Source organism: Phragmites australis, chromosome 4 (assembly GCF_958298935.1).
Source record: "Phragmites australis chromosome 4, lpPhrAust1.1, whole genome shotgun sequence".
In the NCBI taxonomy this organism is placed as follows: domain Eukaryota; kingdom Viridiplantae; phylum Streptophyta; class Magnoliopsida; order Poales; family Poaceae; genus Phragmites; species Phragmites australis.
This window is the reverse complement of record NC_084924.1, coordinates 39,522,750-39,537,437: the sequence shown is the minus strand read 5'-3', so window position 1 is coordinate 39,537,437 and position 14,688 is coordinate 39,522,750. Positions and strand designations below refer to the sequence as shown.

General features: G+C 42.2%; 1 protein-coding gene and 1 pseudogene across 1 annotated transcript; one reads left to right on the top strand and one right to left on the bottom strand.

Annotated features, from left to right (window-relative positions):
- Positions 1 to 1,811: 1,811 nt before the first annotated feature.
- On the bottom strand, positions 1,812 to 6,681 carry LOC133916465 (anthranilate synthase alpha subunit 2, chloroplastic-like; annotated as a pseudogene).
- Positions 6,682 to 9,132: 2,451 nt separating this feature from the next.
- On the top strand, positions 9,133 to 9,975 carry LOC133914786 (uncharacterized). Its single transcript, XM_062357804.1, has one exon. The coding sequence runs from the start codon at positions 9,133 to 9,135 to the stop codon at positions 9,973 to 9,975; it is 843 nt and encodes a 280-aa protein (XP_062213788.1).
- Positions 9,976 to 14,688: the final 4,713 nt, after the last annotated feature.

Below are 14,688 nucleotides of genomic sequence, written 5' to 3'. Positions count from 1 at the left end.
CGACCTTCTAATCGTTTTGGCTTTGTTGGTGCTGTTCTTTCCAAGCCATCTTCTTATCGTGATGATGATGTTCATCAGGAATGGCAACATGCGATGGCAGAGAAAATTGCTGCTCTTGAGCGTACCGCGTGTGGGATCTTGTCTCTCTTCCCTAACATGTTTGTTCTATCACGCGCAAGTGGGTCTATAAGATTAAAACTTGATCTGATAGTTCTTTTGAGCGCTACAAGGCTCGTCTGTGTTGCCCTTGGTTCCCAGCAGGAGTATCATTGTGACTACGAGGAGACTTTTGCACTGGTGGCCCACATGACCACAATTCACACTCTTCTTGTTGATTCCTATGTGCGTCAATGGTCTATCTCACATCTTGATGTCAAGAATGCCTTTCAATGGTGAGTTGCGTGAAAAGGTCTACATGCACCCACCGTCAAGGTATTCTTTTCCTTTGTGAAGGCTTGTCTCAATGAACAATTTCTTATGTCTGATCTTGATCTTCTTCGTTACTTTCTTAGGATTTAGATTTTTTCTACATCTGAGGGTTTCTTTCTGTCCTAAGAGAAGTATATTCAGAATCTTCTTGATCGTGCTTCTCTCACTGATGAGTGTACTGTTGAGACTCCCATGAAGCTTAACCTTCACCTTCACCTTTGGTCCAATGATGGTGAGCCTCTTGCAGATCCTACCTGTTACCGTCATCTTGTTGAGAGTCTTGTTTACCTTGGTGTCACTTGCCATAACATTTCTCACGCAGTGCACATTCTCAGTCAGTTTGTTTCTGCTCCCACTCAGCTCCACTATAGTCATCTTCTATGTGTTTTGCGCTATCTTCGTAGGACTATCTCTCGTCATATCTTCTTTTCACGTTCTAGCTCTTTACAGCTCTGTGCTTATTATAATACTACTTGAGCTAGTGATCCTTCTGATCGTCGATCTCTTTCTGCCTACTTTGTTTTTCTTGGTAATTCTCTCATTGCTTGGAAGGCTAAAAGGCATACTGCAACTTCTTGTAACAATGCAGAAGCTGAGTTGTGAACCATGGTGTTGATGACAATGGAACTCGATTGGTTACAGTGGTTACTTAAGGATTTTTGTGTTTCATCTCATACACCTACTCCTCTTTACTCCAACAATACAAATGTTATCATTATTGCCCGAGATTCAATGAAGCATGAGCTCACCAAACATATTGGTGTTGATACTTCTTACACATGGATGCAAGTACAGGATGAGGTTATTGCCCTTCAGTATGTTCCTTCAAAGCTTCAGTTGGCTGATTTCTTCACAAAGACACAGAGTACAACTCAACACAAATTCTATCTCTCCAAACTTATTGTGGTTGATCCCTCATGAGTTCGAGGGGGTGTTAGATTTATGTCAAGGCCTGTCCAAATTAAATTCAAATTAATCACCAAGACGATCATTTGACAAGATGAGAGCTAGCCCACACATGTCTTTCGATGCGCCACGTGCTAACTCACATCTAATCACAAAGATCAAACAATCGATGATTAAAGCGAATTCAATTCCGGCAGCCCCGGTATGCATGCGTTGGTAACTCACAGGAAAAGCTATTACCCACACATACCTTCAACAACATGAATATCACAACAACAAAGGATTTACAAGATTACAAGCTTTCAAGTTGAGACATGAAACAAGTGACAAGGTTTCAACTAGCGAAACAAAAATACATCGCAGTGGAAAACAACCTAAGAAACAAAATTAGTGGTGTCATTTGCCCACAAGGCAACCGATCGGGGGCTAGAGTAGCTGACACCTATCTCCACCTGAAAAGAAAATAAGCAGCGTGAGTACAAAGATATTCGCAAGACTTAATCCATAGTGGGTACATATAAATAATCCGACTCCAAGGATTATGCCTTTGGTTGTTAGCAAGGAAACGACCACAAGGTTAAGTAAATTCATTATGTGAAAGCAAACTTGATACAACAGTGTGAGTATCTACACTAGAACACATATATCAATCTATCCTGTAGACATCCACTTGAAACATAAATGTAACTGGAACCAAAATAAACATAACTGTAAATGAAACCATCGTATCTCACCATAACCAACATACATTCCCAACATACCATCCATCCTAAACATCCCACATTTGTGACTCTACGACTGATGCAAATGGATATAAGCATGCTCAATAACCAAGAGTGCGGCAATTTGAATTGATTTTACACCCTGCAGGGGTACTCCTGGATCCACATGACTTGAGGACCATTCGGCTTGCGTGACCCGCTAAAGTCCATACAAGGGGTACTCGTGTCAGCCTTTCCCAGTAAGCCCCAACCGTTTGATCATACGCCGATAAGTGCGGGGTCATCCAGAACTATTGTCGGAGCAAACTGGATACCCCAACCGGCCTCTCATTCCCGACATCATTGACTCGCACGCCAAAAAGCCACAGGTACAAAGGTATTTGGCTCACCCGTTCTATATCCGGGTATGTGGCAAGTACGAAAAAATGTTAAAGCCAACTACACCGAAACGAGCAACAAGAGCCCACTAAACATAATAGTTGTAGGCTACTTGCTTGTTTGTAGGCAGAAGTCTTCTTCCATGGATTTTCTAATGATTGTTGCGAACGGTGTTTAAACGATGCAAATGTTCTATGGCATCCGGGCTCATCTCCCGAACTACCAAAAAACTCCTACAGGACAGATGATACCCCTAACACCGTCCACATCTCATCTCATTCTCACAACTTATCCAACCAACATCATCAATCTAATATTGTGATCATTGTGAAAGTGATTAACGTCTATGCTCGTGAATGATGAAACATTTCACCGCTCGGCTTTTACCAGTGACCTGTGCATTGCTAAGCATCACAAGCAACTTTTAAGTTAGACAATATCATATTAAACTCAGGTTACAAGAATACCCATAATCAATAATTCAAGACTGGGAAATAATGCATCAAAATAGGCTCTACCCAAGGAACCCGATATCGACTCACTAATATGCAAACATACATAAAACATAATTTATCAATTGAGACGACATATGATCCAAAATAATAGGTGCAATATGCTTAGATACTTGTCTTGCTGCTTTTCTTCAATTCAGGATCAACGACAAACCTCCTTATGATAACTCGTTACTCTCCGGTTCAATGATTGCTAAAGAAAATAATGCATCGCAATAAGCATGATGAAATGCTACAAAATATGCATTATACTGCATGAAAACATCTTTTCTAGTTAGAACGAGTCATAAGAAAACTAGCAAAATTGGTTTCACCAATTTTGGACTCATAAAGGATTAATGGTGAATTAATGAAGCTTAACCTAATCAATTTATCTCAGAATTTTAATTACTTATTTTATGGCTTGGGGCATTTTTAATAGGTATAGTAAGTTATTATGAAACCAACAAAATTGGTTTCATAATTTTTGAAGCTACAAAGCATTTATTAAGAATTTTACAAATTTTAGCAAACAGTGAACTGTATTGTAACGGTTCTCTTTGAGTTGACCGCGGTCAGACCGCCGGGAGTGGCGGTCAGACCGGGGAAAACATGATCAGACCACCGACATGCATAGGGATTTGGGGTCTGGCGATCAGACCGGCCCGGAGGGCGATCTGACTCTTGGAATGGTGGTTAGGCCGCTAGAAAACGCCAGTCTAAAGATGCAGTTCAGAACACAACAAGATTACTCACTTTTAGTACAAGCCATAAATGTGGATCCATAAGGCCCTAGCTTTTGGCTCCATAAATATCACTCAAATTATTTAAAATAGGTTCTCTTCATCGCATAGAGTGTTTAGATGCCGAAGGCATTTTCAGAACACAACAAATATTACTCATTTTTAGTACAAGCTTATTTGACTTATGCATTCTTATGTTTGTTGAATAATGCCACATTGGGAAATAAACACAAGGGTGCCATGCCTAAAGTGCATATTCCGTAGGCAAACTGAAAATGTATTTTGGACAATAATTTTCATATACTGAGCTAACTTACCCCTGAATGCAAAAGTAGAGAAAAGAAGCTCAATTAGTTTGTCTAGATTAAGTTCACTGGAGGTGATTGCTGAGATTAACCAGAGGAGTAACTATAAATTGCCAAATTACAAAATGGATATATCATGAGAAACATTGCTCACACGACATAAGAAGAGCCTAACCGTGGAGCTGATGTGCATAACATGAGAGTACCGCTCAATGTTCATTAACTTCTCCACCTTTACTGATCGATGTTTGGAGACCTGTCAGGTAGAACCACTCATCAGAAAACTTGCAGTAGCAGGACAAACATATTCCCTTTAAAAAGTTCTGGAGAATAGCCACAGTTGCAGCCTAATAGAGATGTCAACTTTGTGCCTCCACGACTCAATAAAAAGGTAATGATATTGCCTTCATGTCAGAATGCAATGCAGTAGATCTTACAGACTTCTTACAAGACAAATGCATAGTTTAAACCAATGGAATACAAACCTTGCCAACAATTGCTGCTCTTGCATCTCATCTTCCTTCTCTGTCTTCCCCCTGCAAACAGTCCCAGCAAGTGGTCAGTTAATAATCTTCCCCTAAAAAAGATTAAGACAATGTGGCCATTTGATGAATAGCAAAAAAAAGGTACATACCTTCCTGACTCGTGTAAGAATTTCCGGGCTAGATGCAACCAGGACACAACCTCTTGCCTAAAAAGACAATAAATGGGTGTTACTTAGAATTTCAAAGGCAAATCCGTGCACATAACAGTGTTCAAATTTGAGAATCCTTCTGTCCCTACCTGTACATACGCCATGTATGGGCTAGGGTTCACTATTCGTAAAGCTCGATAAACCTCAAATGGATTGGCATATGTTCGCCTCTCGAACCTCTGGCTTAAAACAATCTTAAAGATATCACTAGCCACAATATGCTCCTTCGCCTTCCTAACAGCGTTCTTGTAGTCATCACTCGTCATGGTTGACTTGTTTAAAGGTGCACCAAACTGGCTTGTATGCAGCTTCACAAATCCTGGAGAGAGTGTGGGGCTAGAGTCAAAACCAAATAGATCTAGGGAGTGTGAGCACCAAACTAAAGTAAGCAGCACGATTGAATGAATAGGTGCAGCATAGCTTACACATTAGAATTTGTGCACTTCAGATAGCAACAGGTTCAGCCGGGACCGGACCTGCCATCTTGGTATGCTTCCTCAGTGGATGCATGCTGGTCTAGATTTACCCAATGGATGATATATACTTTCTGAAACAAGCATAGGGCCACAGAATTTGAAATGAATACAATTTTTCTAGAAACTATTGTCCAGCCCTATACTACAACTATCTAGAAAGGCAAATAGGGTAGTGTTATGCTGCAAAAAGGTAGAAATCCGGCACCAAGTTAAATGCAGGTATGGCAAGGATAAGTTATTTTGCCTCATAAGTTGCACATAATAACTTATGTGAGTGATGCAGTTTCTGTCTTGTCAACTATTTCAACCAAATACAAGATGCAGCAATAACAAACTACCACTTCTAAGGTTAAGTAACAGTATAGCTAGCTTTCTAGTTTGTGCTACTATCTATCTTCACCCTGCCCTTGAAAAGATGTGCTTCAGCAGATAGTGATGATTGATGAACTAAATGGCAACTAATGCAAAAGAGCTACAATTGTAAGCCAATATCCACCACTGACAAGGAAAGAGAATCAGAACTTTGTTCAGAAATGGGACTTCAAGAATAAGCACCTTCTTGAGTCTTGACATTGTCAAACACAAGAACATCATCGTAGAGCCCCAAGTGAACGTCAGGAAGGTTCCAATCATCCTGGGGAGCACCAGAGAATGGTAGGTTCTTCTTCTCAACAAATCGAACTATATCATAGGAAAAGAACCCCACCCATCCAACTATAACAAACAAGAGATCAAATGCGATTATTCACATTTCATCATTGGCGACATCAAATCTTCCCCCCTTCTCGACTTTGGTTGCTCACCGCAGAATGAGTCAGGGAGCTGGTCGATCTGCTACGGGTGCCACCCCTCCATCAGGCTCCTGGGGATCTGCATAGGATCAGCGATGACCTGCTCCGTCACCTCGCCCTTCTCTTGGTCCATGAACGTGACCTTGGGCTCCTTGGCCACGATCTCCATCATCGGGTGGGCTCCCACCATGCTATAGCGGCCTTGAAATCCAATCCAGTCAGTTCAACGGAGTTAATGCTGAGGATAAGAAGCGATAAGGGAGCATCAGAGTGGAGAGGGAGACGTACGACGCTTGTGGTGCCCTGGGGCTCCTGCTCAACGGACTCAAAGAGGAAGCTAGGGGCGTCGACGTTGTCCTCGGGGATGAGGCATTATCGGTAGGTGAGCACGGGGTGAGGTGGTCCGACACGATGCACTCCCACATGGGCACCAGGTTTCCCTTCCCGCTCCCCTGCCCCGCCGCCTCGAAGAACAGCCGTCTGTCCTCCTCCTCCGCCTTCGCCGCCACGGCACTCCTGCTAATCACCGTGCTCGCTTGAGGCATCCCCGCGTAGCACCTCACGCCGCCGGCGCCGCTCCTGCTCCTAATCCTCCTCCCTCCCGCTGCCATCACCGCTGCCACCGGGGCGAAGCGGGGGCTAGGGCGGGCGGCGAGGCGGGAGGGCGAGAACGCGGAGGTGACGGCTAGGGATTCCATTGCGCTGGCTTCCTCTCCCCACTGTGCAGTGTGCAATCGGTCCGCTTTCGCGCTCGGGGTTGGAGAAAGCGAATGGGGCGAGTGCGCTTATATAAGAACTTGCAATTTGGTTCGAAAATTCAAATGGAGCGAGAGGACGACGGGGAAAGGTTGTCATGTGAAACTTGTGTTGAAATGAGGCTCGGTCGCCAGGGCTGGACAAAAAGCTCGTGAGAAAGTTCAGTTTGTGTCTGATTTAGTTCGGCCCGTTTAGATAATAAGTAGAGTCGTGTTAAAGTTTTAGCTCATTTAGATAATAATATAAGAGATAGTCCATATAATATTGTGCAGCTCAGATCTAGTAGCACATTTGTATAACCAAATATATACCTCACTCTTAGGAACTCTAATGCAACATCTCATTTCTTTTTTCCTGTAGCCAGTGACTCGGTGAGCAGTGAATTGGCAACACCATCCTCCGTCCACAGCAGTCCCTAGTCCCCCGTCAGCCGTCCACGACATCCGTGCCATTGGCTACCTAGATCCTCATCCACCTCAGCTACTCATCGTCATCGCGGATATCTGTTCACGTCACTGATAGTCCTACGACAACCAAACAAGCTGGCTCGCGAGCATAACGAGTTGAGCTGAGCTAGCTTTTTTTCTCGTTTCGTTAACAAGTCGAGCCGAGCCAACTCGTTATCTAAACGAGCCATAACAAGCCGAGCTGGCTCGTTATCCAGCCCTAGTCCCCCTCCCGCCCCCAACAACTTTCGAGCGGGTCTATTCAAACCAGCACGGGTACAGCAAGATAAGTGAAATTTCCATGTGCATATGTATATATAATTTAAGTAAAAAGAATCAAGAGACTGATAAGTATTAGTTAAACAGAATAGACAACTAAGATAAGCTATATATGTACTTAGCCATATGGTTTTGCACAAGCGCATGCGATGTTGCCTTCACCGCTGAAATAGTCCACATGTGTACTAGTCGGATAGAGATCCTCTACAGTACTGTACTATCACTGACACGTAGGACCGAACCCACATGTCAGTGACTGTTACTGTACCGTACAGTACTGCAGAGGAACCGCGTCCGTACTAGTCGCGGGATGATGAAGGCACAGGGACGCATGCCAAGATGTCAAACCGAATGGTCTTTCTTTTCTATCGCCCTACGTGTGCTGGTTAGTTGGCCCACGCCCGTGGCACCAAGGCGCCCGTGAGCGTAGCACCACGGCGCCCATGAGCGTTGTAGGTAGGCCATAATTTTCATCGAATCGTGCTAGGTTTGCTGCTCTTTTCCCCGTGAAGCCATCTCCAATCGAATCCTTCATAGTTTTCGTTTTAGAATTTTCGTTCTATTCAACGCTTCAACGATTTCGTTTCGTAGTTTTAGTCACGAAGTAATTTTCACAACTATTCTTTTCATCCTGAGATTCTTTTTTCTTATTTTCACGAACTTCTTTGAAATAAATTATTGAAGATAGAGTGAATATCAGTAAGAAAATTATTGAAGATAGAGTGAGAATATAGGTAACGTGAATGAAAAGAGGGATTAGAAAGAATTAGGAATATTGTTGTGATGGACTGAGAGAAATGAGATTGCGACAGACAGGGATGGGCGCGTTCTGCAGGCTGGATCAAGGCTAAGGACGAGCGCAGAGATGGTTAAATGAGTGGTTTGGTCCGGTACGATATGGATTTACTGAGGTACGATTTGTTTAGGCTCGTTAGCTAAATAGGTTGTGTCGTGTTGGTTTACGTGTCGCGACTCTAGTTTAAGCACAGCCCATTTAATATTGGGTCGTGCCGTGCCGGTCCACGGTACGGTAGGTCCGATGATTTTTTCCCGTCAGCTCGTAGAAAATTAAAATTAGAAAAAATCACAAAAACTTGCTTTCATTCGGAATCTAACACCTGACTTTCTACTTAGTAGTCAAACACACTATCATTACACCACATATCCTATATGATATTAGATCTAAATAAATTATATAAATATTAAAAAATATAAACAGTTAAACAGACTGTACCGTGCCGACCCGTCATGTCACAGCTTCGATCCAAACACGATCTAAATCATCGTATCGTACCGGTCCAACTCGTTAGCTATCTTACCGTGTCATATCTAAATCAGATCAAAATGATCATACCTCATGTCGACCTATTTGATTTGATCCACTTGGCCATCTTTAAATGAGCGTGTCGCGTCGCTCGTTTCCAACAATAAAGAGCATTAAGGAACGTGCTGCCCCGTCCGTACTCCGATGTCTTCGAGGCAGTGGTTAGCGCAACGTTTTCTGTTGGCCTGGACTCATCACAACGATCTTCACCGAGCGCCTGGATTACGACTCGCTCCACTCGTCTCGGCCCAGGACACGCCTCTCTCAACGACCGTGACCGAGTCTCCTGCCATGCATGCTTTGCATGCCTGTATTTTCTCTAGAGTTCATACAAACTTCCATGGTGTCAGAGCCATTGGCCCTCTAGACCACTCCCTGCGATCCAAGCTGCCATGAGCGACACCACTTCGGCCAACGACATCACGTCGATCCCGGCAGCCGTCGCCCCGACGCTTCCGGCCATGGGGACGCCCTCCTCTCCTGCATTGGCATTGTCTGGCATTCCCGCCACCGGCGGCCCGGTGCTCCCTGCGATGGCGATGCCCTCCTCTCATACACTGGCAACGTCGAGCACCACTGTCGCAGCACTCTCCTCCGCCGCGCAGGCCTTGAGCGCCGTCAACATCAAGGCTCTCGTTCCGTACACCCTCGACCTGCAGGCCAACAACTACAAGAAGTGGAGTGTGCTGTTCACCATCGTTCTCGGCAAGCATGGCCTCCACCATCATGTGGACCTCGGCGAAGGCGAAGAGCACGACCTCGACAATGAAGAATGGACCCTCGCGGACTTTACTGTCCTGATGTGGATCTACTCGACCATATCTGAGGAACTCTTGTATACGGTGATGGCGCCAGAAAGCACCGCCTACGGTGCTTGGTTGCGCCTCGAACAACTTTTTCTGGAGAACAAGCGTGCTCGTGCCATCCACCTCGAGGCGGACTTCAGATCCTTGGTGCAAGGTGACCTTTCGGTCACTGCATACTGCCACCGCCTTAAGGAGCTGTCCGACGCCTTGGCTGACGTCGACCAGCCCGTAACGAACGAGACACTCGTGCTGCAGATGATACGCGGCCTCAACCCCAAGTTCTCCACCATAGGTACAATCTTACCCACGCAGCAACCGTTTCCTACCTTCATCCAGGCAAGATCTCTACTACTCTTGGAGGAAACGGCTCAGGCCAACGCCGCCCGCAACGCTGCTGCTTCAACACTCGTGGCCGCCGCCCGCCGGTGAGCGTGGCGACCGCGGGGGCAGCGGCAACAACGACCGCGGTGAACGCTCCGGGGAGTGCAACTCCAACTCCAACTTCCCTTTTATTCTTCCACTACTACACTATAAAAAAAAGTCAATCATGGCTGGTAGGGATGATCATAGATTATCATGGATAGATTATCATTATCGATTCTAGTTTTAAATAAGTAGTGATACTACTTATACTATCAATTTAACAGCCACGTAAAAATACTCTGCTGCAAACTTTTCAGCATAGGTATCTGTCTAACTTAAGACAGAGACATCGTATTGAAATGTTTGAGGTAGAATATTTTAGATAGCGAAATATCCGTTTTACATTTTTCGGTATCCGAGTGACAATAATATATCTAAATGAATGACGAAAACATAATCATCTTGAAGAAAATGTATTCTCTACCACTCATTTAGATATATTTATTACCATAATCTAGCTTAACCAATAGTAATATCTAAATCTACCTTTGCAGTAACATTCACAATGACAATAGTAAGCCTAAACGAATGGTAAAAATATAATCATATTCAACACATTTGTGTTTTTTATAATTTCTCTAGATCTACCTATTGCCACAATCTTTAACGCTCACACAATCTACCTATTCACTTTGGAGATGGGGAGAGAAGATGAGGAAACGAGGATATGAGGAGACGGGGAGGTGAGCTCGTTTAGATGGGGAGATGACAGCGTCAGCGATAGGCTCAGAGGCGGTGAGAGCTCATGGGGGAAATGAGGGTAGCCGCGAGTTAGTTCAAGAGGCAGTGAGGTGGCTACATGCTTGAAGACGGCGAGGTGGCTATGTGGAAGCTGGACACATAGGATAGAGGCGGTTGCTGTGGTGACGGTAACCATCATACCACTTCGACCGCTACTACCCCTCGGGAATGGCTTCAGGAGATTAGAAGCGAAGTGAGATGGGGACGGCTAAGAGAGATGTGCTATATTTATAGAAAAATTATCACTGCCAGTTTAGAATACGAACCGACAATGATAATAATTAGCATCGCCGATTCGTATTTGTCAATTATTGCTCAATCAGTTTGGAATATGAACCGGCAGGGATAAACATTATCACTGTCGATTTGAAATACGAACCGACAATAATAAAAATTACCACTACCGATTATTAAAGACACGTCTTTTTATGAACCAGCAACGATAATTATTATCATTATCGGTTTTTGCTAGCTCGATTTTTATGTACATATTGACCTTACAAATCAACGGTGATATATTATCACCGTCGGTTATTACTGAACTGACAGTGAAAGAGGGACATGAATGATTCTTTCTGTAAGTAGTGCTATCATCTTTAGACCTTGCCTATCGTGAGTTTTATAGGTTATAAATATTATCTTGTTGTTGATGATGATCTCACTCACTTTATTTGGACATTTTCTTTGCGAAACAATTCCGTTGTGTCATCCATTCTACAACGATTCTATCGTTTTGTGCTAAACCACTTTCACCTGTCTATACAGTGTGTGCAATGTGCTAATGGCCGGGAGTTTGACAATTTCACTCTGCGCAATTTCTTTTCTGCACATGGGATTACTTTCCGCTTTTCTTGCTCTTACACGTCTCAGCAAAATAGAAAGACAGAACACACTATCAATGACATCTTTCGCACTCTTCTATTTGATGCACCCCTGTCTTCTTTGTATTGGGCAGAGGCACTACATAGTGCTACCTATCTTCTTAATCATAGGCCATCTAAAGCCATTAATCTCTTTACACCATACTATGCTTTGTATGGTCAGCACCCCTCTTATGCTTATCTGAGTATTGGGATGCTTGTGCTATCCAAATTTGTCTTTCACTGCGCCACAAAAAATCACAAATCACACCATTGTATATGTGAAAATACGTGAATTCGCATGCACGTGCATATGTGCATGTATAATCAGAGAGTGCACGTGCATGTATAACCAGAGCCCACTCTCTCAAGACTCAAGGAAGGAAGAGAGCTCCACTATTTATATTTGTGTATATCACCTTATACAGTTGTACTAGCAGGTTGTATTAAACCACAGGCACCTTTTGTTTTGGAATTTATAAATGGGCGTCATACTTATAGGCCACATTCCAACATCATCTAGTAATCTTGTAGCTTTTCCTGATGTCGATTGGGCCAGATGTCTGGACACATGCGAATTGACTTCTGTGTACTTTGTCTTTCTTGTTGAGGAGAAATGCAAACCCTCTAAAGTCACTTGTATTTTGACTTTCTCTCAAGAAGTTATTTGGTTGTAAAAAACCTCTTAAAAATTTGGCTTTGTTGCAAAAACTCCTCAAAAATTCAAAAAAAAAATAATAAAAAATTATTAAAAATTCTAAAAAAACTAGAGACAATTCTAAGAACTTCTATGAATTTTTTTCAAAATAATATCCTTTGCATCATATTTTATGGAGAGGAAGTTTGGAAAAAAAAAACGTGCAGCTCATTTATTAACTCATGTTATTTTAACTTTTTCATGTCTACCATTATTTTTCCTACACATATAATTTTTTAAGTAAACTAATAAAAGTGGTTTCACTAATTTTGAGGGTGTTATGGATTAGTTATGAATTAATCTATCTGCAACACATTTACTCAATCCCGCACGTTACAATAAATATTTCAAGATTTCATGTATTTTTAGAAGATAGAGGATCATGTAATAAGACTAAAAAATTGGTTTCATGATTTTTGGATTAGTAAACAATTAACTATGCATTTAACTCGAATTAATAAATGAGGTGCACATTTTTCTTTTTTTTTAACTTCCTCTCCATGAAATATGATGCAAAGGATATTATTTTTGAAAAAAAAAATCACTGAAGGTCTTAGAATAGTCTCTAGTTTTTTTAGAATTTTTTTGTGATTTTTTAAATTTTTTTTGAATTTTTGGGGGTGTTTTTGCAACAAAACAACTTCTAGGGAGGAAAGTCAAAATTCAAGTGACTTTTAGGGTTACATTTTTCCTAATTTTTTTATTTATATGTTTTATTTTTTGCAAAATTATATTATCATTTTAATAAATTGCAAGAATAAATTATCATCATCTGTCAATCGGGTGAGATCAAAATCTCGCCCGATAATCCAAATAGAGCATTAGAAAAATCTAAGGTTGGAAACATTTTTATAAATTAGTATATCACATGAGAAGAATATTAGTGATTTTTTCTAATTTTTAAGAATTTATTTGAGCATTAAAATTTGATAGAAGTTATAAAAGTAGGTTTTTTTAGAATTTTAATTAATTATTGGCTTTGACTTTTGGAATCAAACCAATTAAAATGGGTTTCTAGTGAGCTCTAATTTGCTCATAAAAATGTTTAGAATTTTTGAACCACTCATGTACTCTCAGATAAAATCGAGAGTTAAATAAAAAAAATACACACATAAAAAACAATACATTGTCGCCGCCCATTCAGTGGGCAAGACGTGCCCTGACTGTATTTTTCATATTTTTTAAAATCTTTTGACTGGCGAAACCCATAAGATCTCATCCGATAATCGGGCGAGGACTTGATTTCGTCCGATGAACGTGTGACGATAGTCTATTCTTGTAATTGGTTGAAACAGATGTGTAATTTTGTAAATATTAAAATATATATATATAAATAAAAAAATCCGGTAACAAGCCACTGGTGGCCCAATACAAATTCCTAAAACATGGGCTCAGACCTGAATGGAAACAATCAGCTGTAACCAGTCCGTGGTCCAAACGGTCTGCCGTCTTAACGGGAGATATAATGCTCCAGCGTTGAGGCTTGGCCCCAACACAAGCCTGGATGCAACCTTTTGATTAAAAAAAAGGGCACATCTTCCTTGCACCCCGAGTGTTTTCATGAGTGCCAGCACCCGAATTTTGTTGCCCTTGGATCAAGATACAACACCCCCCCCCCCCCCCTCTTTTCCTCAACCTCCCCAACCACCCCTCAACCCCGCTACCATCCTGTTAGGGTATCGTCGACGTGTGATGAGATTGTATCTGGCTACAACAACCTCTCAGCGTCGCCTTGTTTGACACCCCTATTCTGACCTTGCCCATCGGCTGCTTAGCTAGTGACGCCTCCCTCGCCCACCAACCACCACCACCACCGGACCGTCTGCTATCGTGGTATTCCCTTAAAACTCGTTCCAACGAACCGCCACACTGAACCCTAACCTCAAGCCCAAGTCATAACCTCGGAGGAGAAACTCATCGTCACCGGAGGAGGAAGGGATCGGCCGAAGTACAAAATTCAAAGCAAATCGGGAGGTCCAAAATTCGGGTGTTAGAGAGCTTGAAACACGGGAGTTAATTTATTATAGCAATTAAAAAACACAGTCCTGCATGCTAACCTTTTGAAAAACAGCTCGTCAGCAAACTACTAACATGCTTTTCTCACTCGACCAAGAGAGCAAGATCTTGCTGCTTGAATGCTGTTTCTCTTGCACTATTCTGATGACAAGGCACGGTACGTGCAGGAGATGCAAATCCAAAGACAGAAACAAATATTTTTATATTTATTTTAACTTTTTTATTCTAATATTATAATATTAACCTTGTTGAACTATATTTTTTAAAAAAACTAATCTTTTTTTGTCGCGCTAGTCATCGTGGTGTGAAATATATCATTGTGACACTCACGGTGGCGTGGCTAAAAGGTTAGTTACTAGAAATATAATTTAGAAAGAGTTAGTATTAAAATCTTAGAATAAAAAG

Excerpts from the sequence above, each read along its gene's own strand:
- LOC133914786 (XM_062357804.1), top strand. The coding sequence starts at position 9,133 with ATGAGCGACACCACTTCGGCCAACGACATCACGTCGATCCCGGCAGCC.